The sequence below is a fragment of the Stegostoma tigrinum genome, chromosome 23 (genome assembly GCF_030684315.1).
Source record: "Stegostoma tigrinum isolate sSteTig4 chromosome 23, sSteTig4.hap1, whole genome shotgun sequence".
Classification (NCBI taxonomy): domain Eukaryota; kingdom Metazoa; phylum Chordata; class Chondrichthyes; order Orectolobiformes; family Stegostomatidae; genus Stegostoma; species Stegostoma tigrinum.
This window is the reverse complement of record NC_081376.1, coordinates 21,977,109-22,004,960: the sequence shown is the minus strand read 5'-3', so window position 1 is coordinate 22,004,960 and position 27,852 is coordinate 21,977,109. Positions and strand designations below refer to the sequence as shown.

General features: G+C 41.6%; 2 protein-coding genes across 15 annotated transcripts in view; one reads left to right on the top strand and one right to left on the bottom strand.

Annotated features, from left to right (window-relative positions):
* rbbp6 (retinoblastoma binding protein 6) overlaps positions 1–7,491 on the bottom strand; it is a 56,132-nt gene extending 48,641 nt beyond the window's left edge. For all 13 annotated transcript variants that reach the window (XM_048552429.2, XM_048552431.2, XM_048552430.2 and 10 more), the window contains exon 1: positions 6,155–7,491. In XM_048552429.2, coding sequence (XP_048408386.1) covers positions 6,155–6,320 — 166 coding nt within the window. In that variant the 5' untranslated portion in view covers positions 6,321–7,491. The remainder of the gene's footprint in view (positions 1–6,154) is intronic.
* A 67-nt stretch (positions 7,492–7,558) lies between these two features.
* The window catches only part of LOC125462423 (probable helicase with zinc finger domain), a 367,554-nt gene continuing 347,260 nt past the window's right edge, over positions 7,559–27,852 (top strand). The window contains exon 1 of one of the 2 annotated variants that reach the window (XM_059653989.1): positions 7,559–7,650. Coding sequence is in view for 1 of the 2 variants with exons in the window: in XM_059653987.1 (XP_059509970.1) it covers positions 25,458–25,497 (40 nt within the window). In the remaining variant the exon portion in view is untranslated. Of the gene's footprint in view, positions 7,651–25,423; positions 25,498–27,852 lie in introns of those variants that run through there. The other variant, XM_059653987.1, reaches the window with a different exon arrangement.

The following is a 27,852-nucleotide window of genomic DNA, read 5'->3' as shown; positions in this document are numbered from 1 at the left end:
TGGTTAGCTATCTAGCACCAGAGTAGAAATTTCCAATTGAATACAGGTAGATCAAAACCATGAACTGCACAAAATGACTTCACTCTGCTGGCAGTGCCACAGCCTGACTTATCAACATGTGCACCATTTATAACCCTGACATGACCCTGCCAACACCATGACTATATTTCTACATAGGAAACATTGCTTGGCTCTGCTCCACTGCAGCTTGTCCACTGCGAAGATACTCGGCCACGCCTCTGTTACCTCAATAATTACACCACTGTAATCTAGACCATTTCCCAACTCCCATAATCTTTACGTTCCTACTAGCCATGTAAAGCTTTCACTAAGTTCCATTTTTGTACAACGCAGGCTCTATAACGGTCTATAGCCTTCGGCTACATAATAATCGCGGTAGCAATTTTCAAATTTTTTACACTTAAACAATTCTAATATTTTAAAACCCCAGTTTAAATTCTCACATTTCTAGTATGCCTTCAGTTCCCAAGATCTCGGATGAAATACCCTCCAAAAATTCTTTCCTCCTTCCCTGCTTAAGACCATGCTTTGGGTCACCTGACTTAATGCTTTCTTTCTTGGTTTTGTGTCAAATTTTGCTTGGCAAGTATCTGGAGAAAAAGCACGCTGGGATACTTTATAGTGGAGTACATTTAAAAGGTTGTAGATTAGTTTGTATGATCCATAGATATACAATTGTATGGTTTGTCATTTAACCTACTCCTTCATTACTTCCAAACAACCCAACGGTCAGTCCTTAGTAAGGGGCTCACCTTTGTCCCCCTACAACCACACATCAACCAATACCAGTCACAATTGGACATAGAGCAGTTTTTCCGCCGCCTTTGCCTCCATGCCTACTTCTTCAACCGGGAGCCTAACCCTCCCTCCACTGACCCCTTCACCCGCTTCCAACACAAGTCCTCCTCCTGAACACCACCCCCAGGCTTCCTACCCTCCCTCGACCTCTTCATCTCCAACTGCCGTTGAGACATTAACCGCCTCAACCTCTCCACCCCTCTCACCCACTCCAACCTCTCCCCTACAGAACAGGCAGCCCTCCAGTCCAAACCCAACCTCACCACCAAACCCGCAGACAAGGGTGGCGCAGTGGTAGTATGGCACACTGACCTCTACATCGCTGAGGCCAGACGCCAAGTCTCCGACACCACCTCCTACCACCCCCTCGATCATGACCCCACACCCGAGCACCAAACCATCATCTCCAACACCATTAATGACCTCATCACTTCAGGAGACCTCCCACCCACAGCCTCCAACCTCACTGTTCCCCAACCCCGCACGGCCCGTTTCTATCTCCTTCCCAAAATCCACAAACCTGCCTGCCATGGTCGACCCATCGTCTCAGCCTGCTCCTGCCCCACCGAACTCATCTCCACCTATCTGGACTCCATTTTCTCCCCTTTGGTACAGGAACTCCCTACCTACGTCTGTGACACCACCCACGCCCTCCACCTCCTCCAGGACTTCCAATTCCCTGGCCCCCAACACCTCATCTTCACCACGGACGTCCAGTCCCTATACACCTGCATTCCGCATGCAGATGGCCTCAAGGCCCTCCGCTTCTTCCTGTCCCGCAGGCCTGACCAGTCCCCCTCCACCGACACCCTCATCTGCCTAGCCAAACTCGTCCTCACCCTCAACAACTTCTCTTTTGACTCCTCCCACTTCCTACAGACTAAGGGGGTGGCCATGGGCACCCGCATGGGCCCCAGCTATGCCTGCCTCTTTGTAGGTTACGTGGAACAGTCCCTCTTCTGCACCTACACAGGCCCCAAACCCCACCTCCTCCTCCGGTACATTGATGACTGTATCGGCGCTGCCTCTTGCTCCCCAGAGGAGCTCGAACAGTTCATCCACTTCACCAACACCTTTCACCCCAACCTTCAGTTCACCTGAGCCATCTCCAGCACATCCCTCACCTTCCTGGACCTCTCAGTCTCCATTTCAGGCAACCAGCTTGTAACTGATGTCCATTTCAAGCCCACCAACTCCCACAGCTACCTAGAATACACCTCCTCCCACCCACCCTCCTGCAAAAATTCCATCCCCTATTCCCAATTCCTCCGCCTCCGCCGCATCTGCTCCCACGATAAGACATTCCACTCCCGCACATCCCAGGTTTCCAAGTTCTTCAAGGACCGCAACTTCCCCCCCCAGTGATCGAGAATGCCCTTGACCGCGTCTCCCGTATTTCCCGCAACACAATCCTCACACCCCGCCCCCGCCACAACCGCCCAAAGAGGATCCCCCTCGTTCTCACACAACACCCCACCAACCTCTGGATACAAGGTATCATCCTCCGACACTTCTGCCATGTACAATCCGACCCCACCACCCAAGACATTTTTCCATCCCCACCCCTGTCTGATTTCCGGAGAGACCACTCTCTCCGTGACTCCCTTGTTCGCTCCACACTGCCCTCCAACCCCACCACACCCAGCACCTTCCCCTGCAACTGCAGGAAATGCTACACTTGCCCCCACACCTCCGCCCTCACCCCTATCCCAGGCCCCAAGATGACATTCCACATTAAGCAGAGGTTCACCTGCACATCTGCCAATGTGGTATACTGCATCCACTGTACCCGGTGTGGCTTCCGCTACATTGGGAAAACCAAGCGGAGGCTTGGGGACCGCTTTGCAGAACACCTCCGCTCAGTTCACAACAAACAACTGCACCTCCCAGTTGCAAACCATTTCCACTCCCCCTCCCATTCTTTAGATGACATGTCCATCATGGGCCTCCTGCAGTGCCACAATGGTGTCACCCGAAGGTTGCAGGAACAGCAACCCATATTCCGCCTGGGAACCCTGCAGCCTAATGGTATCAATGTGGACTTCACCAGTTTCAAAATCTCCCCTTCCCCCACCGCATCCCTAAACCAGCCCAGTTTGTCCCCTCCCCCCCCCCACTGCACCACACAACCAGCCCAGCTCTTCCCCTCCACCCACTGCATCCCAAAACCAGTCCAACCTGTCTCTGCCTCCCTAACCTGTTCTTCCTCTCACCCATCCCTTCCTCCCACCCCAAGCCGCACCCCCATCTACCTACTAACCTCATCCCACCTCCTTGACCTGTCCGTCTTTCCTGGACTGACCTATTCCCTCCCTACCTACACTCTCTCCACCTATCTTCTTTTCTCTCCATCTTCGGTCCGCCTCCCCCTCTCTCCCTATTTATTCCAGAACCTTCACCCCATTCCCCTCTCTGATGAAGGGTCTAGGCCCGAAACGTCAGCTTTTGTGCTCCTGAGATGCTGCTTGGCCTGCTGTGTTCATCCAGCCTCACATTTTATTACCAAGGGAAATATGCCTTTCTTTTTCTAGGCAACCACCTTACTGGCTAATTAAGTGAAACCAATTAAGAAAGCACACCAGGATGGAAGAGCTGTACGACACTCTCCTATATTAGCAGCAGCAACAGCTACATCTTACAGAAATACAGAAGCTAAAGGAACTGGGAAGGAAGAGAAATTTCACCTGTCATGAGTAATTAAGTCTAAGAAACTGAAACATGGAATAAAAAAGGTACTCGTCCGCTCACATTTCATAATCCTTTTTTGAGGGGCAGAAAATCTACTGTGACAAATACATTGAACTCAGTATCACAAGTACTCTCCGTATTTATAAACTGTCAGATCAAAATCATCTCCATTTTGTGTCACATATCCATCACACTGAATCAAAGTGCAACAATCACATAGGGAATCAAGTACAGAGTCTTTACATTAAGGAACTCAAGTTCACAAAAAAATCTCCCACAGAAACAAAGTTGTTTCCAATTGAAACAGGATGGTTAAAGTGATGTGTTAACTTGGAAAACAATCTGTGCAAATCACTGAAGATCAACATGCAAAGTCTCAAAACTAAACAGTTTTGAAATTGTCTACCAATGCATTTAGCCAGTTTAATGTCCTGCATCATAGTTTATTCCAATTGACCAAGTTTAATCAGGTCGCATGCAAGCTACTTAATGTTCTTGTTCCAGTATCACAACTAGAAAAAAAGCATCTTCGGTGATAGTACAAACAGCAGAAAATAAGGTAATTAGACTGCTTATACAAAGAATGACTTACCAATCAGAGAAGCATCTTTGTAACATATTTTACAGTAAAACATCCCAAAGTGCTTCACAGCAGTACAAGTCAAATGACATAGGAGGACACATTAGTAGTGTCCGAAGGTTTAGTGAGACATAGGTTTAACAAAAGGTTCAGCAGAGGGCCTCAAAAGCATGATCAATGGAGGGTGATAAAACACAGGATGCATAAGAGACCACAATTCTCGGTCTGGAAATGTTACAGATAAAGAGGAGAGAAACTATTAAGGGATTTAAACAACAAAATTAGAATTTTAAAACTTGAGGTGTTAACTGACTGGAGGCTAACACATCCACAATTGGTAATGAGTGAATGGTTCTTACTGTATTTCGGATAAGGGCAACAAAGCTCAGGACAAACTTAATAGACACTGATCGGAGGATGACCAACCAACAGGACAGTGGAGTTCAAGTTTAGGAACTGTCTGCTCCCACCGTACATCTGGCCAAGATGACAAATCAGTATCATGAGAATTCTAATTTATGGCAGTGACCAAACATAATGGGCTAGCAATTTGGCCCATATCCCTCTAAAATCCTTCCTATTCATGTACCCATCTAGATGCCTTTCAAATGTGGTCATTGTATCAGCCTTCACCACCACCCTCTGCGTGAAAATGTTGCCCCTTCGATTTTTTTTTAAATCTCCCACCTCTCATCTTAAACCCATGCCTTCTAGTTTTGGACTATCCTATCCTGGGAAAGAGGCCTCAGCTATTTGACCCTATCTATGCCATCATGATTTCATAAACATCTAGGTGGTCACTCCTTGGCCCCTGACATTCCAGGGAAAATAGCCCCAGCCTATTCAGCCTCTCCCTGTAGCTCAAAGCCTCCAAACCTGGCAACATCCTTGTAAATCTTTTCTGAGCCCTCTCAAGTTTAGCAACATGTTTCCTAAAGTAGGGACACCAGAACTGAATGCAGTATTCCAGAGGTGACCTAGCCAATATTCTGTACAACTGTAATATGACATCCCAATTCCTATATTGATGCACTGACCATTAAAGACACATGTACCAAACACCTTCCTCACTACCCTATCTACCTGTTAATCAATCTTCAAGGATGAGGAGAAGGTTGGCTTGGTTAACCAGTAAATGCTGCAGGCAGATCAAAAGTAGAAAGTGCATTATTGACATTGTAAACTATAGAAATGGTTATCAAAAATTTCAAGGTCCTTCCCCGTTGAAATGTTAAGTCCAAATATCAGCATTCAACAAATTTTAACATTCATGTTGACCTAGAATACTGAAGACATATCCAGGTTCTCTTTTCCCAATACTACAGAATTTTCATTATGCTCAGAGCAGTTATTCCTATAACAAAACTCTAGTAGTTTACAACAAGATGCATGGCAAACCAACTCCCAGACTACTGAAGTCTCGACAGCTGGCGAGTAATACACGAGTATTTACAAATGCAGTGGTATACCACATGTATACGCCACGCAAAAATTAATCTCTAATCAATTATCAGTGCAGCCATCCATTTTTATTGATGCGTCTAAAATAATTCCAGCCGGGTACGAAAGCATGATCGCAAAGATCCTTGCTAATTGCTACTTTATACACCAACCGTCCCTTCAGATCGAGACACTCCGAAGGGCAGAATTGGAAACGGCGCAGAGAGATGGGTACATAGCACCCAAGGAACATTAATTGGAGATTAAATTCTTGCATCATTGCTTTTTAAACATGCCTCTGAAGGGCGGAAGGACAGTTTATAGATGACAAAGGACAAGAAATGTATTTTTCGTCTGGGGATCGGGGATATTGGTACCGCGGTTGACTGAAAAAAATCGTTGTAAAACAGTGAAAATTAAAAAGCTTATGCTGAAAAAAAAGTTCTGTCGTTACTAGGTTTAATGCATTTAATTTTGTTTGCCTCAACGTGTAAGGAAGTCCTTACGAATTCGGACCAATCTAGCAAACATACGCCATCTTGTCTACCATACGAGATAGAGGTAACACTAAACAAAGGGCAGAAAAATAAACATTTAAACGGAAATAAGTAGTTGGGGTTAACTTACCTTCCTTGGTTTGTGCGTTGGTGATCTGTAGATCGCAGTCTGCCGCCTTCAGCTTCTCTCTGGCCATGATCGTCTTCTTTAGATCACTCAAAGAAATATGAAGCCCATCGAAAGTGACCGTGTCATAGTTCAGTTTAGAAGAAAATTTGTAATGTACACACGACATTTTTGTTTTTTTTTGAATGGGACAAGCCTTACCCAAAAAAGTTTTACCCTTCTACAACTGCAAAACACAAAAAAACAAAAAAGTCCTCTTTTTCACAATTTAATATCTGAAATTCAAGTATTTAGATTTTGTTGTATTAAAGCAAGTTTATAAAAAAACACTATACTGGATGGTAAAGTCAGGAAATAACTGGTTTTCAACTGCACATTGCACAAAATTAAATACTAGCTGTTTTACTCACTAATAAACCGGATAGTTCAAAAGTCAATGGTATAGTTTAAATGTCCAAGAAATTGTACGAAGTCCAAAGGATTTATTTCCCAAGGTAGAGAGTTCAAAAATATTCAGTTTATTTTCCCTCTTCCTTTTAATTACAAAGCCGCAATGCAGTACGTCTCGGCACAGTTTTTTTTTAAATCTAAAGGAATCGGATCCACGTTTGCCTCTTCCTTCCTTCGGAAAATCCCGCTGGAACGATCTTGCTCACAGATATTATCTTCGGGAACAGCTCTAAATACCGTTTCTCCTTTAACTAAGATTGGGAATGAGTTTTATTTTGTACACGAAAAAAAGTCACTCGTATTAATGGTGGCGGAAAGGAGGAAAAATACACACAACACACACAAGGACCTAGTACCAACAGAGCTGCGCCTCTTTTTCCTCGGCGAGTACTTCTCAGTAGCAAGTGCGATCCATGTCTTATTGCTCGAAATGCGGAGGGGGTAAATAGGAAATAAAGGGGATGGGGTGCGAGGACTGGGGAGTTGGGGGAAGTGAAGGTGGGGGAGGGGGAAGGTGAAGATGCAGGAACGCAGAATCGGCGCTCCGAACGGACGGCACTGTAGACAGGCCGGTTTCCTGGCAGGTGGCTTCCTAGGCTCAGCTCCAATCGATAGGCCCGTCAGCGTTTCTCAGACACATTTTCGCACTGCAGCTTTCTAACACTCAGTCATCACTACACCAGACTGTAACCCACACTAAAAAAAAATAAATAATCACTCAAGTACTAGACTGATACATAAGGACGGCACTAATGTCAAAGCTGAGGCAGGTCCCACAATTTCAAACCGACACCACCTCTCCGCCACAACAATGGCGTCTCCAACGCAATAACGCCAGGGGTCTCCCACAACTGGTAGCAGGGGCGACGATGTCACAATCACCGCGAGTGTGTTCACGCTGCGGAAGTGACGCACACCTCCCGTCAATCATCTCATATTTCCCCCCCTCCCCTCCCACTGACATTTCGCCAAAAAACCGCGAGATTGAGGCGAGCGCTCGAGCTTTTTTTATTTTCCTTAGATTTAAGATGGCGTTCGTTGAAACGGCGGTGGGTATTTCCTGATTAAAGTTGTTTTTCTTCGGGCTTTTTGTAAAAAGTGGTTGTGGTACTGCTTTTATTGGCTAGCTAAGTGTCGTTCAAGAACGCTAAGATCTGAAGTGTGGAGTGACAGTTCGTTTTAACGAACTATTTTTATATTTAGTGTATTTCTGAATATTTTAATATGAGCCATGAAAGAAGTTAACTTGCTTCTTGAAAATACGCTGCATGTCAATATAGAAGTGGTCATGTTTATTCTGATACACTGCAATGGTGTACTTTATTTCACTGTTAGCTGCTTATTCCCTCCCCCGCCCCCCTCCCGAGGAGCTACCCCAGCTTATTCCGGTGCCCTAACCTATCATCTCATACCCTATAATTTAACAGATTTTTGGATTTTAGGTAACTTTGATAAGACTGGTAAGTAACTATTTAATTTAAAGCATACAGCAAGTGAGACGTAGATTCAGTCACTTTATTCCATTCTCTCTTTCCCCCTCAAAAAAAGTTTTCCTTGCATTCACGATTTGTCATTCGGCATTTGTTCATTAAAAATAAGAGGTAATGCGATATAATTGGAACGTGAAAAGCTGTTAAACGTGCTGTGTTTGAGATGTGTGATGCTGATGTCAAATGGACAACATATTCCCAGTGACCACAGTTTACTAATCTATAGGTTTGCACGTGCTATTGGGAAATTGTAATTGAATATTTTTCATTTTTTTAAAAAAATGATTTCTTAATGATTGTCAGCAAGTTTCTTTTCTTGTTAGTGGTGAGTTTGCAATTCCTAGTGCCTTATTTTAGTCCAGATGTAAATTGTCCAGTTACGCAAAAAGCAAAACAAAACTAATCCTGTCAACTACTGCCCTATCAGTACACTTGATCAACAATAATATGATGGGAGGTGTCATCACCAAGCTATCAAGCAGCACTTGCTTGCTGATACTCACTTTGGATTCTGTCAGGGCCAGTCAGCTCCTGACCTCAATGTTCTCCACCGAGACATGGAAAAATGAGCTGAATTGAGATACAAGGTGAGTGTGACTGCCCTTGACATTAAGGCCAAGTTTGACTGAGTGTGGCCACATGAATTCTGGCAAATTTAGTTCTTAGGAAGATGCTTATGATTGTTGGTCAATCACCTCAGCTATCTGACATCTCTGCAGGAGTTTTTTGAATAGATATTTTCTTGTTTGGAGGTGTTGTTACAAATACTGGAGCAGGTGGGACTTGAACTAGCTGTTCTAGCTGAGAGGTAGGGGCATTACCATTGGCCAGAAGAGTGCAGCAAGCTATTTAGGGTGTACTAGGTCAAGCCATCTTCAGCTACTTCATCAATGACCATCTCCATCTTAAGGTCAGAAGTGGGAGTGTTTGTGGATGATTGCAAAGTGTTCAGTATCATTTGTAACACTTAATCATGAAAGCAATCCATGGCTAAATGCAGCCACACTCAGACAATATTCAAGTTTGGGCTGACGAATGATAAGGAACATTTACATCACACATGAGCTAGATATGACCATCTCCGACCTAGAGAGAATCTACGCATCACTGAATTTTCCCACTGTCAACATCTTAGGTGTTACCGTTGACCAGAAGCTGAACTGGACTAGTTGTATAAATATTATGGCTACATGCACAGATACATAGGACTGCCACCACAGCAAGTTCCTTCCCAATCGACTCACCATCCTGACTTTGAAATATATCATTCCTTCAGAGTTGCTGGGTCAATATCCTGAAACACCCTTGCTACTGGCATTGGCCATCTGACTACATCAAATGGTCTGCTGTAGTTCAAGAAGACAGCTCCCCATCACCTCTGAAGAGCAAATAGTGCTAGACAATAAATGTTGGATCAGCCAGTGATACCCATATTCCATGAATGAATTAATACAATGTTTATTACTGATACAATCCAAATTGGGAAGGACTAATGTTTCCAATTATGCTGTTATTGTTTTTCTACAGCTCAGGTGCCTTCATTTATTTCATACAGGTAGAGTGAAAGCCTGCATATTATAAGAGCTGGCAGATACTTTCATTGTACAGAAAACTTTGTTTTAACTGGAGTATCATAAACCAGCAAAAATTACTAATGTACTGGTTTGCATGCACTGTTGAGAAATTGCAATTGTACATTTTTTTAATGATTTCTTATTGACTGTCAGCAAGTTGCTTTATTTTTTTGGATGGCACAGTGGCACCTCTGACCTGGATTTGATTCCATCTTTGGGTGACTGTGTGGAGTTTGCACATTCTCCCCATGACTGTGTGGGTTTCCCCTGGGTGCTTCATTTTCTTCCTACAGTACAAAGATGTGCAGGTTAGGTAGATTTCCTACGCTTAATTGTCCATAATGTCCAGGAGTGTGTAAATTAGGTGGATTAACCATGGGAAATGCAGGATTTTGAGGAAGGGTTGGGAGGATGGGTCTGGGTGGGATACTCTTCGGAGGGTGTTGTGGACTTGTTGGGCTGATTGACCTGTTTCCATACTGTGGAGATTTTATGATAAAGGACTGTGAAGTTTACTGTATTATTCTATCCAGTCTTTAGTGTTTGAATTTATTTACCTCAACGTAAATGTAATTGAATTGCCACAGGAAATATCAACAGTTGATTCCATTGTGTCAATTTCTCCTCAAATACCACAATGTCCAAGTAGTCAGTTGAGGGTGCAAGTGAGAACCTCTCCCCTGGTAAACTAAATTTAGGCAAAATTGCATTTTAATTGTGGTTTATACTGCAAGTAAAGAATAACTGTGATGTGTATACCACCTGCATTATGTATCTACGTTTTTATGTATCTACGTTTTTACATATCTACGTAAAATTTGATGGAGCTTGACAGGGAGGTGCTGTGAGGATTTTTAAAAACAGATGACATTGGACCAGCTTTTATTACTCATCACTAATTGTTAATGATACTGAATGTCAGGAGGTGATGGTTAGATTCTCTCTTGCTGGAGACGGATGTTGCCTGGCACTTGTGTGGTGTGAATGTAAATTTTCTACTTATCAACACAAGTCTGAATGTTGTCCAGGTCTTGCTGTATTTACACACAACCTACACTGGTATCTGAAGTGTTGTGAATTTTGCTGAATGTTGTTTGTTGATTGCACACTCCCACCTCTGACTGTATGACAGAGGGAGAGACGTTAAAGTGGCTGAAAATTGTTGGGCTAGTGACACTATATCGAGAGGAACTTAAGGGTTCATGTGGCGCAATGTCAGTGTTCCTACTTCTCGACCATGAGGTGCAGGGTGGAGTCTCACCTGCTCCAGAGAGATTTAATAACGTTTCTAAACAAGTTGATTTTAGGAAATTGCCCTGAGCTGTCTCATGCATTACACATCTGGACAAGTTGAATTTTTTTTAAAAAGGCATCCATTTACAGTGCCTTTTGGTTTTTGTGGTACAGTGGTCATTGCCTTGACTGCTGAGGCAGGAACTCTCTGTTCACGTTGCAACTGTCTCAGGTGTTTAATAACATCTCTGAACAAGTTGATTTAGAAAACTGTCTGGAGGACCTGAGGACTCTTGTGGTGCAATGTCAGTGTCCCCTCCTTCTGATCTAAGAGCCCTGTGTTCAAGTGCCACCTGCTTCAGACGCATGTAGTAACATCTCAGAACACGTTGATTAGAAAATAACTCTTCTGAGGAACTGTCGGGACTTCCACCAACCATGGCTATCTTCCTTCATGCTTGGTATGATTCCAACCAATGGTGAATTTACATCTTGTACCCTACCCTGCCCAGTACCCATTGTCTCCCATTTTGTTCAGGCTCTTTGCCATATTTGATCATATTTTACCTTGAAGAGGCCCCCTTTGAAAACTAAAATGTGTTACCTGTAATGAACTGAGAAAAATATTGTAAGAAACACACAGAATGTGCGATTACACAATTGAAGAAGTGATTTAAGTACCTGAAATATGGCAAAGCAGCAGCGTGTGACAAGAACCAGAAATTTTTCAACAGACTTGGCTCCTGTGCTCAGGCTGAGCTGTCTTAGTTTGATATGAAAATTATCAAGTTGAACTTGCTCCTGATTTCAACTCAACATTTAGTTGTGATTCAAGATAAACTTTTCATCAAATGATCCTAGAAGGAACAAGGTCAAAACCAGAAAAAAAAGACTGCTGGCTTGCCCACTGCTACAACACACTTGACTTCTATACTTTCCCTATTTTGGCAAAGGTCATCTCTCGCTCTTACCTTGCTGGCATGCAATTGGACGTAACAATGGTATTATATCTGAAATTCTTTGCTGAATACCTTTCAAATTGTCTGTCTTTCTGAAACATTATTCCTTTGGTTTCAAACATAGTGCAATGTTTTTCATTTGTGTTGTAAATGTAGGTAACCTTTTCAGGACCCCTACTGGTTGCACTCCATTTTGGCACCCTTTAGGGATAAACTTTGAGCAAGATACCAGTAGATATCATTTTTAGATCAAGGAATGGGAAACATGGGAAGTGACTGACAAATTTCCTGTGACAAATCTGATCTGTTAAATGGAAAGCTTAGCAGAGGTGTTAAGTGAGAACCGGTATCCATCTTTACAAAATGGGCGATGCTGCTTAGGACTCATAAATTGAAGAGGAAACTGTCATTTAAAGGGTTCAAAATTAATCAGGAAGAAGTCCTGGGTAGACTGTGGACACTTAAACCTTGATATTCCACTGGAATTGTACATGATGCATTTAAGGATTTTAAAAGAATGTGTAGAAATTGTGGGGGCACTGGCCATAATTTTTCAGTTTTCTTTGGACTCTGGGTGGTACCAGGAGACTGAAGAATTTCAAATATTATTTAAGAAAGTTTGTAAGAATAATCCCAGCTATTACTGACCAGTCAGTATATCTTCAGTGGTAGGAAAACATCTAGAACTAATTATTTAGGATAGAATTCGTCTGAAATTTACATGGGGGGGATAAAATGGTTTGATTAGGAAGAGAATCAGCATAAATTACTAAAGGAGAAATTATGCATTTAACTTGGAATTTTCTATTAAGAAATTACAGGCTGAATGAAGGTCATGTTGCTGTGATATACGTAGATTTCCAGAATGCGTGGCACTGTGTCACACAATAGACTTGCAGAAAGTGTTTTCTGTTTGTAGATCATGGCATAAAAGGGGCAGTAGCAATGTGGATTCAAAATTAACTGCGTGATAAGTAATAGAGTAATGATTACTGGATGTTTTCAAGCAGGAGGAAAATTTGTCGTGGTTTCTGCCAGGGGTCAGTATGGGGCCCTTGCCTTTCCTGATGTATATTAATGATCTGGATCTTGGTGTGCAAGGACAATTTAAAATTTTGCACTTGACACACAATTTGGAAAAGTTGTAAATAGTGGAGAACTCAAAATGAATATTGACAAGTTGATACAGTGATAGGATAGGTGACAGATGATGTTCAATGCAGAGAAAATGTGAAGTGATACACTTTGGTCAGAAGAACTCTGGAAGACTACATATACATTTTTAAAGGAACTGAGGCACCCAGATAGGTACGTGCACAGATCATCGAAGGTAGGTAGGATAAGTGAAAAGAGAAGTTAATAAACATATTGCCCAAGCCTTTACTAATGGCATTTCTGAAGAAGGGTCCAGACCTGAAATATCAGCTTCCCTGCTCCTGTAATGCTGCTTGGCCTGCTGTGTTCGTCCAGCTCTACACCTTGTTATAGCTGTCTCTCTACCTGACTGTATTTGTGTTTTTTCTATCTTCCTGAAACTGCCATCCATAACAGTTCCTGTAAATTCCACATTGTCTCTGCTGCTTCCAATGGTCCATGAGATCTGATGGGATTTGCAATCCAACAGACTTCCTGTAGGAACATTGAAAATCTCCCTGATCTCCCATCTGACAGGAAGAGCGCATCACTCTCCTAAAGATCAAGATTTATAAGTTTTTAAAAACAAACACTTAGCTGATCAGTGAAATCCTGACATGCTCAACTGTGAGCAATTCTAATGAGGTCTCTCCAAGGTCAGCTGTGAAATTTCACTCCTTTTCTGAAACGAACTCCAATTTCCAGAGGTGCTTGTACTTTCACAGTCAGTCAACTGTCTAAGTTCACTGCTAGGTTTTTTTGATGAACTCTGGAGACCTCAGACGTCTTATGTGGCCTGTATCTCCCAGAGGAAACTGGAAATCTTGGGGGGGTTTGGGGGGAGTGGGTGAGATGGTTTAAAATTAAGGAATCTTGCTATTCCACTGAATCGCCAGAAGGATATCGACAGGTGATGAGTGGGCAAAAAAGTGGCAGATGGAATGCAATGTGAGGTTGTTCACTTTTGGAGGAGTAATTATAACTGGTTGAATGGCCTGCTTATGTGTTATGGTCAATGCATCTAGATCCTTTTTAAGTGAAGAGACCAAAACTGCGGTGTATTTGAGATGCAGTCTCACCAATGCCCTCCATAACTGAAGCATGACCTCCTCACTTTTATACTCAAATACTCTTGTAATGAAGAGTAGTGTCCAAGTCACCTTCACTGAATGGTCTTACTTCCACTCCTATATCTTATGGTCTTATGACATACTGATCTGCAAACTTATTTTGCGAAACCTGTGCACTCAAAACCAAAACCCATGTGCACTTCAATTCTGCAGTCATTTTCCATTTAGTAGTACTCGCTTTCATTCTTCTTGCCAAAGCGAACAACTTCACATTTTCCCATATTATACTTCATCCACCAGATTTTCGCACACTAACTCAACCTATTTTTATTTCATTACAACCTCCTTCTGTCTTCACACCAAACTTTGCTAACAATCTTGTGCTATCTGCAAGTTTAGCCACCATGCCTTTACTCCCCTCATAAGTCATTGGTGATAATTGTACTATTCAATTTTGTGATCCAATTGACAGAATTTGTTGTAGCAAAGGTGGTTATGTGGTCCATTGTGCCTAAACCAGTGCTTCAGAGAGCATTATTACCTAGAGCCAATCTCCTGCTTTTCTCCCAAACCCTTGCACGTTATTTTGATCCAAATTATCATCTAATGGCCTCTTGAGTGTTTCAACTGATCCTGCCTCCACCATCCTTCCAGGCAGTGCAATCAATGTCCTAATTTCTTGCTGAGTGTTGAAATTTTTTTTCTCCCATCATTCTTGCTTCTTTTGCATGTGACTCTAAATCATCTTCCTCCATGTGTAAATCCCTTTTGGTCTCTGGCCCCGCTCTTCCTTTTACTACTATTATTTACTATTTAGATGGCTTTGGAAGACTTTGGGATTCCCCTGTTTGTTAGCTTCTAGTCCTTATATAATTTCTCATTGCTTCTCTTTGCTTTTTCACCTCCACTGTGAACCTTTGGTATTCCTCTTTGCTCTCAATTGTATTCTCTGCCTCACACTGTCACATGTTTCTAATGTTAATTTCTTTCATTTGTTAACCAGGGAACTTTGGGTTTGTTTGCCCTATCTTTATCCCATTTGAAGGATGTACTTTTTGCAGTGCTGAACCCCTTCCTCTTTGAAAGTAGCCAGTTGTTCAGTTACTGTTTCTCCTGCCCACCTCTTGTTCTGATCAGTCCTACCCAGCTCTGCTCTTACTCTTTTGAAATAAGCTCTCCGCCAATTGATTTTACTCTCGATTGTTTCACAACATTTTCTTCATCCATCATGATCCTTATGATACAATGATCACTGCTTCCTAAGTAGTCCTGAACTGATGATTGATTCACTTGACAAAGGACCAGGTCCAATAATGCATCCTTTCTTGTTGGACTGGACACATGCTGTCATGGGAACTCGTTTTGAACCAATTCTCAGGACATCTCCTTATACTACTAGTATCCCACTCAATATTTGGGTCATTGAAGTCTCGCATTATAACTACAATGTTGGCTTTTTTTTTCCTGTGATTTTCTTGCAGATTTGCCTCTGTACATCTGTTCATTGAGTTGGTGGTCTGTCGACTACACTGAGCAATGTAACTGTGCTTTTTTAAAAATTACTTAGCCAAGTTAATTCTGTCCTTGAACCCAATGAGATGTTTTCTGTTTCCAGCACTGCAACACACTCCTAGACTAATACTGATACTCTTCCTTTCCCTCCTTTTTCTTTCACCTTTCTGAACAACTTGTATCCAAGAGTATTTAACAGCTGGTCCTGCTCTTCTTTCAGCTAGGCCTCTCCTTGCCACAGTATCATGTTTCCATGTGGTAATCTGCACCTGTATTCACCAACCTTACTTTCTGTATGCTGTATTTACATTCACACATGCTAACTGTTTTGAAATTTATTTCTCTCCTTTGCACCAACTTCACCTATTAACTCACCATTCTCTATGCTGTTGCCTGCTGTACTCTCTATTTTGTAAACCATGTCATTCTCTGCTACTGTTCCCTCTTGGCCCCTGAACCGTTGCCACATTGGCATGAAGCCCTCCCTCACAGCACAAGTAAAATACCCTGCAAAGAACTCCATCCCAACTCTGCTTAGGTACAAGCAATCTATCTTCATCCATCATCCCCAGAACCTACCCCAGGAACCTGAAGCCCTCCTTCCATCCACTGATTCATCTACCTTATCATCCTATTTCTGCACTTAGTTGCATGTGGTGCTCGGTGTAATCCGGAGATTACTGCATTTGAGGTTGTGTTTGATAACTTGTACTTAACTCCCTAAATTCTGATTGCAGGACCACATTCCCCTTCCCATGTCAGTCATTGGTACCAACTGGACTATGCCTGTGGCTGTTCACCTTTTCTCCAGAAGAATGTCCTGCAGTTTTTCTGACATTCTTGACCCTGGCTCCATCCTGGCAATATACCATCCTGAGTTCATTGACAACCACAGAAATACCTGTCTGTTTCCCTAACTAATGATTCCCCTATACTGTTGCTCCTCCTTCCTTTCCTCCTCCCTGCACATCCAGGCTGCTTGCACTGCAGTCTGAAGACTTCTACAAATTTTTCTTAAAAAAAAACTGATCTTGTCTTCAGATGACTTCTCTTGAAATCAACCTATTAGTGGTCCCTGACCATCTATTTCCGAATCATTAAAGCTCAGCCTTATAAAAGCTTAGCAATTAACACTTCCAGTAAGCCGAGCCATTTTAACTTGAGTCCCATTGTTTCTTGGAAAGCCTGTCAAACAAGTCAGACAGAATTGAAAAGTGAAATCTATTTTTTGTTCTCTCCAAGTTCCCAAATAACAATCTAATACAAACCTACACACTACTGATGCAGTTGCTGCATCATTTAACAGTTAGTTATTTTTCTAAGGGTCTTGACAGCAGAACAAATAGCACAAGAGTGAAGTTCTCATTTAATTCATTGATTTCAAGTATTGCTAGCACACCCCATGGAGAAACACCGAGTCACCACATTCACAACCTATGTGTGAACCCGAAAACCTGTTGTCAGTCATTGTGGAGCAGTGATGGTGAATGCTGGCAATATCATCTTCATTACATTTGTAAATCTTTGGCTTTTTTTTGTGATTCCCTTGTGATTTTTCGATGTTTTATTACATTTTTAGTGCAACTACAAATATGTGTATGCGCTCTAAATCTTTTTATATAAAGTTTTGCCCTCTATCGTCAGCGTGCTTCAATTTTTAGTCCAAAATGTATAATCTCACAATTCTCTCCATTTGATTTTATCAGAAATCTAACTTGTCTATAATCTTCTGTTCATAGTTAAAAGAGAAACACTCTAATTTTGTGCCTTTGGCACATTGTCAGCAGCTTTCAAATCCAGATCTTTTATCAATTTGTAATGAGTTGTAATCTTGTCGATGATCTCTTGGATTGTTACGGAGCAGACCAAACCCCCTCAAGATATTCAGAAGATAGTCTCGACCCTAAGCTTTTCTTATTTTAAAGGTAAATGTAAGGTGCTGCATTTCAGATGCAATTCAAGTTGTCCAACTCCTGGATTTAAAGCAAAACACACTTTGTATTTTAACAATAGTGTTAAAAATAATGAAAAAAGAAAAGGAATCAGAATAACTTACTCTGTTAAGCTTTCCAATAGAGTTAATAGAAGCAGTAACTATTAATAATTAACTGTTCCAATATGGCCACATCCCATAAATGCACCCTTGGCAAAAAGCAAAACAGATTGCCGGCAATGGGATTCACGTGTAAGCCAGAAAACCCTTAGCTTTTGTCTGTAACCAATAGTGGGACACCACTTTAACCCAACAGCAACTGCTGAAAGCTCAATTTAAAATCCCTGATTCTTTGGGTGTGGTCAAGCTCACAATCAGGCTATTTCTATGGTTCCAACTTTTCAAAAAAATAAACGCAAGGCTTCACAAGGTGTTCATTTTTTCATAGACAGTTTGCCACCTGTCCCCAAATCTCTCTTTCTAAAAGAAACGAGGACAAAACAACACTTAAAGCCATAATATCATCTCAGGATTCCTCAAATATGGGAAGACTGTTAATCATTTCCTTTCCCAGAAGTAAATCCACTCTTGATATTGATCTCATAAGGTCTTGATGCTTCGCTAGTCGGGAGGGCACAGTGCTCGAAGAAAGGAAATTAATATTGCAACCTCACAAGGGTGCAGTTGCTGGGAGACAGAGAATAAAAAGTCAGTCATTTTCTTTTTCTGAAGAGGGAGACAGTGATGCAAGAATGAAGGTTCTGTCACATTTCCCTTGAGTAGGAAAGAATTTGACGTAGCCTACATTTACAAATACTTGTTTGAATCTGTGACCTGCAGAGAAGGCAAAGTCAAGGGGTTTTTTTAAAATTCTAAGTGTCCCTTTTCTTTAATAGAAGAAAATAAATTTCCTTTGTTTTTAAATTATGAATTTGAATATATTGCTACCTTGGCCATTTCGGTATTCTTGTTATAAATGACATACTTGAATGATGATTCGTTGTCACTTGTACTTTACAGTGAACAACACAGTAAAAATACAGTGAAAAGCTTCAACTGTCACCACAATCTGACACCATTTTGAATCACTTAAGAATAAAATATATAGCTGGAAGAAAGTCCATCTTCATTCCACTGCCTCTGCCATGAGCCATGAGCCCAGAGCTGGCTCACCAACAACACCTGCACGGCCACTCCTCGCTGCCTGTACCAGACCCACCATCTGTGTTACCACTCTTCAGGTGCCATCTGTATTATGTGCCCACTTCACCGGGCAGCTGATGCTAGCTCCTGTGCTGGACTCAGCTGCAAACCAAACCAAACCCCCGCCCTTGTTCCAGGTCCGTTGCCACTACACCCTTGCTGGTAACCAGGAGTCCCTGCATTGGTCCTACTGCAACCAAGAGTCCCTGGCTTCTCTGCAGCCACCTCAACAATGCCTGGAGTTTTGTTCCAGGCATAATCCACACTGCTGCCTGATGTACGTTCAAAGCAAATAGTGAGTGATTTGTGGGATTTCAAGCTTGTGTGCATCTATTGAGCAGAGCAGTGCCAGAAAAATTTGTACTCTCAGCCTGTAAGTTAGTTTAAATTTGTTCTGCCTTTTGTTTACCTTCAGAATCTTTCTGGTGTGCAGTCTGTTCTTGGCCACTGCAATAGCTTGGCAACAAGGGGCACTTAATTTGAAGATGTTATATGGGAATAAACTGGCTTTAAAAAGTGCCCTGCCTTCAAGGGTTCTTGATATAGTACGCATGCTTGCTGCTGGATCTGTGACATACTTTTTCTTTGCAGTTGTAAATGTGAACATTAGGTCCAGTTATTCCTTCCTGTCTTACCCAAGCAAAATGTTGGGCTGGAAAAACAAGTTCCACTTGAATTTAACAAGTTAAGGCTTACCAAGAAATAAAATGAATATTTTTTTCTGAATCATGGACTGTTGCTTGGTAAACTTTATTGCATGGAGTGATCAAATGAAAATGTCTAATGCTGTGGATGTTGTTCTGTCATGGTTGAGCCGAGAAAACTGTACGGTGCCAGCTTTTGCCTCTGCCACCTCTGCCACCCCTGCCCCCTGCAAAAAAACAATGTTGTTTAAAACCACTGTTCAGAAACTATTTTGGTGACTGAAAGGGGGGAAAAAGAACTGGTCCAGATTATCATCTTTGGTTTCAGCTAAGTTTATGACCGTGCCTAAAGGAGTGCAATTTCCCTCCTCGCCCTTATATTCCATGGTCGCAATATAAAATGAAACTAGTTTTTTCCCTAGTTATTGAGAAAACCAATAACTAGCTTGCCTATATTCAGTTTTAAATAAATATACTGGCTTCTTAAAGATTATGGGCTTGACCTGGGGATATTTTGGCTAGCTGTCAATTTAATTGAGTTTCAGAGGATTTCTTTCCGTGAGGCCGAATGTAATTTCTTGCCACGTATCCCAAACCCTTCTTATTAACTAACCACCATGCCATAATGGTGCCACTCTTGTCTGAACCCAGTCTGCTTCTACCATCTCATAGTTGGAAGAATTGCCATTCACTTGATAACCTGGATTGTACCAACGTCCCTGGTGACAGTGCCATCTTTAAACTGCAGTCAAATGCCTGGCCAAGCATTAGCTTGGTAGAGGTTCCCTTCGCCGTCAAAGTAATGGCACAGCATCCCCAAACATGCTGCTCCATAGCTGGCGGACACTTCCTGGCATATACAGCTACACTTTCTCTCCCCAGTTGCTGTCTGTCCACCAGGCCACACAGTTATGTGTCTTTAGTCACATCTTAGCCTACCATTCTCTCAAAAATTGCTGCTTCTCAGCTGTAAATGCCCACTGCAACCAGCACCTTACATTGTCCAATGAGTGACATCACAGTCAGGCAAGCATTTGGACACTTCCAAAGATGAGCTTTTCTTTGCAGTCTTCAGAATTAAACACAAACAAAAATAGAAGCTGTAATTTGCCCTCACAGTGCAAATTAAAAGCTAGCATGATAACCAATGACTATTTCACATCTCTCAGTTGTCTGCAGCGTTCAGCTCTCATTTACTGGAACCTGTTGTCAATCAAGTACTGATTGGCTTGTACTGCCCACTGCAGCTGAGCTTGGTTGTGCAGAAGGAGAGTCCTCCAGCTTGATGTGCTTTATCCTCTTCCTTGAAAAACTCTGTTCCTAAACATACAGCACATTGCTTGCTCCAGTAGTGCAGAGTGCAAGCATACTAGGATGATCCCGTACACATTTTCCCATGTATTTTACAGCAGCACCCACCCCCCCCCCAAAAAAAAAGCAGAATTACATGTTCAGCAGCCTTATCTTGTGTTCCACCATTGCTTTACTTGAAGCATATGTGCCATTGTATTTGTGATTTGCATCTGTTAGGGAGTTCTGTAATGCTCGCAGTAGGTAACCATTGACCCTTGGTTAACCAGCTTCATAAGGCAACTGGATCTTCAGATGTAGCAGATACATGAGAATACTCATGATGTCATGGTATCTGCCAGGGTATCCCACGAAGTGGAACCAGTGATTGTAGATCATCTGAATATTTAATGAAGTGGAAGCCTTTCCTACTGATGAAGTCTTTATTCTTCTAGTATGACCCTCTCCAGAGTGATGTGTGTCCTGTTCAAGGTACCCTGCATCTTTGAGAAGTCAGCTATGTTACTAAATCTTCCTGCCTGGATTGCAGCACTGACTCACAAGGAAATGAAATGAAATGAACAGGTGTGATCTGCACAGTTGGCATCAGCCACTGTCCTGATGCATCTGTGTGTGATGACTGAGAGATTCCACACTGGTTACCCATCACTCCTTGGGATTAGCTAGTCATACACAAGATTCCAGCAGCTATCATCTTCAAGGCCACTGGGAGAAGAGGTCCCCAACCCACGTCTTGGAAGCTTGTGCAGCGTGTTGCGGCTCCCTCAGATGGAGTCTTTATTGATATCGGGCCTTGGCCATCCCAATCAAACATGTTTTGAGGTTAAAAGATCCCGACCTCCTTTTGCCTTCAGTACATTGAGGGGCTACGCAACTGCATTTTTGTCTGAGCTGAGTGTTCCTTGGCTTCTGCAATGTCTTGTCACTGTTCTTGGAATTGTTGTGGAACCTGCTTCTCCTGCGTTTGTAATCACTGCCTTAACAAGGCAGCCACTGTGTACAACATTCAATCTGTGGCTGTACCCATGCCTCCACTGTTAGTGTAAGAAACAGACCAAGTTCTTGGGTCAGTGTTGGCAATCCTTGCAAAGACAATGACACATGCTTCAACACACAATGACATGCAGCTCTCCAAAAACAAAGGCCATATACGAAATTCTCATGGCTTATTTGGATAGCCACTGACACAGTTGAAGCGCTTACCAATTGAATGAGCGACACTGAACACTTGACCTTTCACATTCCCAGACTAGGGAAGGTAGCATTGCATGCACTAGTGTTTACTATTATAAATTGAAAATAAAACTGTCTCCACACTCAGACTCCAAGGACCGGTACATAATGGGGTTGGATACAGAATAAAGATCCCTCTACTCTTTAAACAGAAAGTCAAAAAGTCAAACAGATCCTGCTAGTTTCAGCAGAAGTGTAGGAGGATCAGTCTGTCTCCGAAGTATGGTGTTGGTTACGGCCTGTATCTGCCTCTCTTAAAGTCACTGGCAATGATTTCTTCATTTGAGATCTCTGCAAGAATTGTATTGTGGCATGTGACCAGCATTTGAACTTCAAACACTGTCAGACTGCGTGCATTGTCAGTTATGCCATTGTGTGACTGTGCAACATTCCATTATAGAAAATTGTGCTATAGGAATAACAGGGCTAATGGGCAAAACAGGATTGGGGCAGACCGCTTAAAAATATCACTGTCACTCAAAAGCCTAACATAAAGGATAGTGCAATTTGAATAAATGTTTAATTCAGACCTAATAATGAAATAAAAGTAAACTTAACACCTCATCTTAAAAAAAAATGTCAAGATGATTCAAGGGGGGGGAGGCGGTTTTGAGGTTGCTCTGTTGTTAATGCAGGGGCTGAGGGTCTTATCTTCAGGTGCAGTTTTGGTTGCAGGGGTAAGGTTAAATAGTTAAACCAGAAGTGACTGAATCACAGCCATTGTCTCCTGATTGTGCACTCGTGCTACTGCACCCTGGACTACTACATCTTCATCTCCAGCTTCCACTTCCCATCTCAGCAACAAGTTGTAGATCATGTCTTCACGGTGGGACTCGCAGCTCATTAACATCCTCACTCTCCACTCTTCAAATAGTGTTATAGCCAACACAAGTTCACACTTTAAAAGTAGCATTCCTCTCTTCATCAATCGCATTATAGTCAATTTATGTTGCCGGAACATGCGTTAGAGCAGAACTGGCTGTGTATTCCATGTATTCTCTGATATGATTGCAAATGAAGTGGATTTTCATTTTGCAAGTGTGTGATTGCCTTTGACCCCTCAATGCTCTCCTATTCAGCAGAAGTGTTCTTTTGCCCATCAAACTGATGTTGACACTGACCTGTTCGCTCTGGGCATTGTTCAAGGCATTTATAATTGCAGGTGTTTACGAGAAACAGCTAGTAATGGCACAGAACATAGCTCGTGGTGGACATCCTCTGGACTGGGCACGGCCTTATTGCCAAGTAACCTTTTTACCTTTGTATTCCCCGATTAACCAGTTTCTAATGTGTGTTTCCATGTGGGGAGGGAAAACAATGCGTAGGACTGTGACTCTCCTGTTTTTCCCCTGAGCCTTAGAGTTGTACTTTTAATAATGCTCACCATGTTGTCTTCAGCAACACCTCCCACCCCCCCCCCGCCCCAAACTCGCGCGTGCACACCCATGCATGCGCACACCCCCACTGGGGGCCACGGACATAGTCATTGCCAATGCTCATACCCCCCCCCCCCCAAAAAAAAGGCCTTTGGAATGATTGCAGGCTCCTTGACTTGATGTAGGACTACCACTCCATGTGCTTTAAGACAGGCCATTTATATGAAAAGTCATGTGGTGTGTTTGCCATGCGGGTAGTTGACTCATGCTGTATCGCTGTGCCACAAAGCAATGTGCTCATCCCTGGACTGTCACTAATAAGCAGCTTGGGTATGCATGTGCTAAACAGCAAGCCAGTGTAGCAGTACTGTGAGGCTTTAGCTCTGGCTGAAGCCCCATTGTGCTCAATGTCTGGTTTCTTCACAACAGGTGATTGAATAGGAGGCTACACGCCAGGGAAACAACATTCATTGTTAGTTCAGCTGTCAGCAAGCAATATTCATCCTTAATTAGCGTTACTGTTCCCTGTTGAGAAAAGATTCTCACTTCCTTGGTCCCTTTTGTAAATGCAGCAAGTTGTTTCCGACAGGAATGCTTCATTCAACTTTGAGCAATTCTTCCAAATTTCTAGCCATTATTTAGTTGTTCATGCCCCTATAAGGTTCTACTGTATTGGTTTCTTGTCCACAAGTTGATGTAATAATCGGTTAACTTACTAAGCACTACAGAATTATGAATGCTTACCTTAACGTACACACTTAACGTACTTCTTAAGGCAGAAGGATAAAGATAGCATGTACTGACGTTTGTTGCATGGTTGTCACTAATCCCACACAATTGTCTGTGGAGTTTTTGTGGGCACATTTTACTTGGGGAAATACAGTGCTATGATGTTCGCATTCCTCCAATCACTTTTTCAAAAGAACAAAACAGTTTTCCCCCACCCCCCCAACCTCAGAAAGGACTATTTTTTTTAGATAATAGAGATTAATTCAGCAGCCCTTCCTAGCAGGTTTCTTGACAGTCAGCTCAAGACCAGATGAATCATGCACCTCTCCAGGACACATGCTATTCAAAACATCCCTGGATGGAGTCTACAGCAAAGCAAGTAAATTTCTCCTATCATGTGGGTTCTAGAATGACCTTTTTTAAAGAAAAGTCTTCAGTGTCCTCCATGAACTTTCAACAGGCTCTTTTAAAGAAACCACTCCAGTTACTTTGGCTAAGTTTGAAATAAATTTATTTAACCTTCAACAGATGGAAAAAGTGCTCCAAGAAATATTAAATGTTATGTGCTTTTGTAACGTCTGCAATTAGTTGATTTTTTTTTTCTGTGAAAAGAACTTTTGTGTTTTAAATTAAATACAGTGGTGAAATGGGAGGCTTTCGTTTTGGTCATCCATTTTCCGGATGCCTAGATCAATTTAGATTCATTAAAATGCATCTTTTGCATTACATTGCCTATTCCATAAATGGACTGCATTTTGCATCATTTTCATTACAAGAGAATTGTGTGGTAAGAATCAATTAGCCCAAAGGGATAATTTGCCTTCTAAAATGAGATTTAGATCTAAATGTGTTTGTATGTCCCTTCTTCATTCTGTTGCAATTCCAAAAACACAAGGTTCAAGTTCTGTATTATTTTCTTGTTCAGAGCTTTGTCTCCTAATGTTGAGTTATGGTATACATTCTGCATATTTTTAGCAAAGCAGTGGTTTTTACATCTAGTGTGAGTTTCTGTAGACACTTATTAGTGACACCTCGTCTATTGCCATATGAAACCACATTTTTGCTTAATGTTTCTTTTTCATGCAATTAAGAATATGTAGCAGACTAATCAGACATTTTACCACTGAACACTGCCATGGTCCATTTTCATTGTGCTCTCATTAAAGCTTTATCGATCGTTTCTGAACAGGATGTTGTCAGTTCATGGACAGATTGCAAATTTCCTTTACTGATTTTATTTTTGTCCATATGCAAATGAACCTTCTATTTTGATTCTTCCGCCATCTTGTTTTTTATTGGGCTGCATCCCAGAAGGCCTGTTCCTCTTAACAATCACTTTGATCTTTGTGTAGTAGATTGAGTATGCTGTATCCTCTATGATGTACAGTTATACAGTCTGTCCTAAGCAATCTTGTCTTTGCTATTTTCATCAACAGTATTGTTCTGCTTTTTAAAATGTGTGGGATAAAGTTAACTTCAGCGAGGAAATTTAAAGGTAAAAAGAATTAATGAATGTATGTTGTATTATGTGGGGCCCTTTTATAGAATCAGATTATTGTGACCAATTTTATTTTAACTCTTCTCGATGATAGAAAATATCAATTACTTTTTGCTCAGAATGGAAAGAATCATCAAGTGGAAGCAAGGTCATTGGGGTCATTTAAGAGACTGCTGGACATGTATATGGTCACAGAAATTTGAGGGTGCATACATGAGGATCAATGGTCGGCACAACATTGTGGGCTGAAGGGCCTGTTCTGTGCTGTACTGTTCTATGTTCTATCAAGTCTTGTTATGGAATGTACTGTAAGAAGAATTAAGCTGTTTAATGAGTCTGGCTCTAACAATGTCTGTACCAGCATTTCATTGTAGTCAGGAATCCCACCAACTACAATAGATCTTTCCTTGCTAAAATATGGCCTCAGCAATAGCTTCAATTATGTGCTAGTAATTAATAACCATTTCTCTTTGTACTCTCTCAACACGTACTTATACTAAATATCTGTTTATCAGTTGTCCAGATTGTTGTGTGAAGCATGAAAAGCTAGAATTAAAGGAAATGCAGCACAGAGATTATACATCGTGGGGTAGAAAAGGAGGTAAATTAGTCATGACCAGTTAACCCAGATGGCTTAAAATATTTACAGTGGCTGCACTGGAAATTGGGGGCAAGATTCACAGTTCCAGTCAAATGGAGAAGTGGTGTAGAAAACTGTACGTTAAGTCTTAGTTTAAACATGGTAGGGTTGAAATGAGAAGAGCGGCTAAGGGAACAAATTGGTTGTATCACTGAGCTTGATGTTCGGAGGCTAGGTTTAATATTTCATAGAATGAAAGTTTAAATCTCACTAAGGCAACTGAATTACTTGAATTTCACTGTAAACAATGTTGTGGAATATTGATGTGAAAAAGTTGAATAATCCCAGAAAAATTTATTGTACAGACTAGTATTTTGTGTCGATAAAGTTATGAGAAAGGGAGTTGAGACTCAGGAAAGGGTCCTATAGGATGGATGTGGCGTGCAAGATATGGAAAAGTACAACTTGGAAAGAAGAGAACTAGGAACTAGTAAATTATCAAGCAAAGTTAATAATAAAATATTTGGTCATTAGGAAACACTAATTTAGAATTTTGTGAACATGGAACTCCTCATTATGATTAGTTGAGGTGGATAAATTGAAGAGAAAGTTCGATAAGTTTGAGAGAGAATATGAATTTAGGGAGTAACACCTGAAGGAGTGGTTTGACTTGTCTAATTCTGTGCTGGCCATTCTAAGTAATTCAGTTTAAAAATAATTTTGCCAACCATAGCAGATAATGATATGTATTTGTACTGTGATTAATTTCAAAAGCCCAATTATTTCACAGCAGTTGTAAGAACAACTTAATTTACGTTGTGCCTTTAACATTAAAACATTCCACGATGGTTATCAAATGCATTTTGACACTGAATTGTGTGATATTAGGAAGCTGACCCTCCCATCAATTTGTATCTGCAAATTTGAATGTGTTGCACTATGCTACCCCCTCTAAGTCATTAATAGGGATGATTACTAATTGAGACTCTGATTCTTGTGGTATACCATTATTTGCATCTTTTTCCAATCTGAAAAAGTTACACAAATCCTGACTGTTTCCTGTGTGTTAGCCAATTCTCAATCCATACTGATCTATTCTTCCCCCCTCCCCCCCACCTCCATATTATAAGTACCAATGTTGTGCGATAATATTTTAGGTGGCACCCTATTGAATGCCTTTGGAAGTCTATTGCATCTACTGCTTTCCCTTTTATCAAATCTGCATGTTATGTCCTCAAAGAATTTGATCATATTTACCAAATGTAATTTCCTTTTTGCAAAACCACATTGACTCTGATTGCATTCAGCTTTTCTCAAATCCCTACTATTGCAGTGACACATTGTCAGTGTCACTGGACAATAATCCAGGGCTCCAGATTAATGTTCTGACAACACTGAACCCCACCGTGGCATTGGATGAAATTTGAATTAAATAAAAATGTGGAATTTAAAAAAACAATCTGGCCTAATGCTGAGCATGTAAATATTGATTTCAGTTAAAACCCACCTAGTTCCTTAATGTCCTTTTTAGGTAAGGAGATCTGTGGTCCTTACCTCCAGATCCAAAGCACTGTGGTTGACTTTTAACTGCTCTATGAGCAATTAGGATTTAACAACAAATGCTGGCTTTATTATCAGTGACCACATGGAAAGAGATTTGGACCTTTCTAGGTGTTTTTATTAAAAGGAGAAAATCTATGGATGCAGTGGGAGCATGGAAGCGGGCTTAGTTTCAAAGTACAGAACGACAGAACTAGGCTTTCTTCAATTAA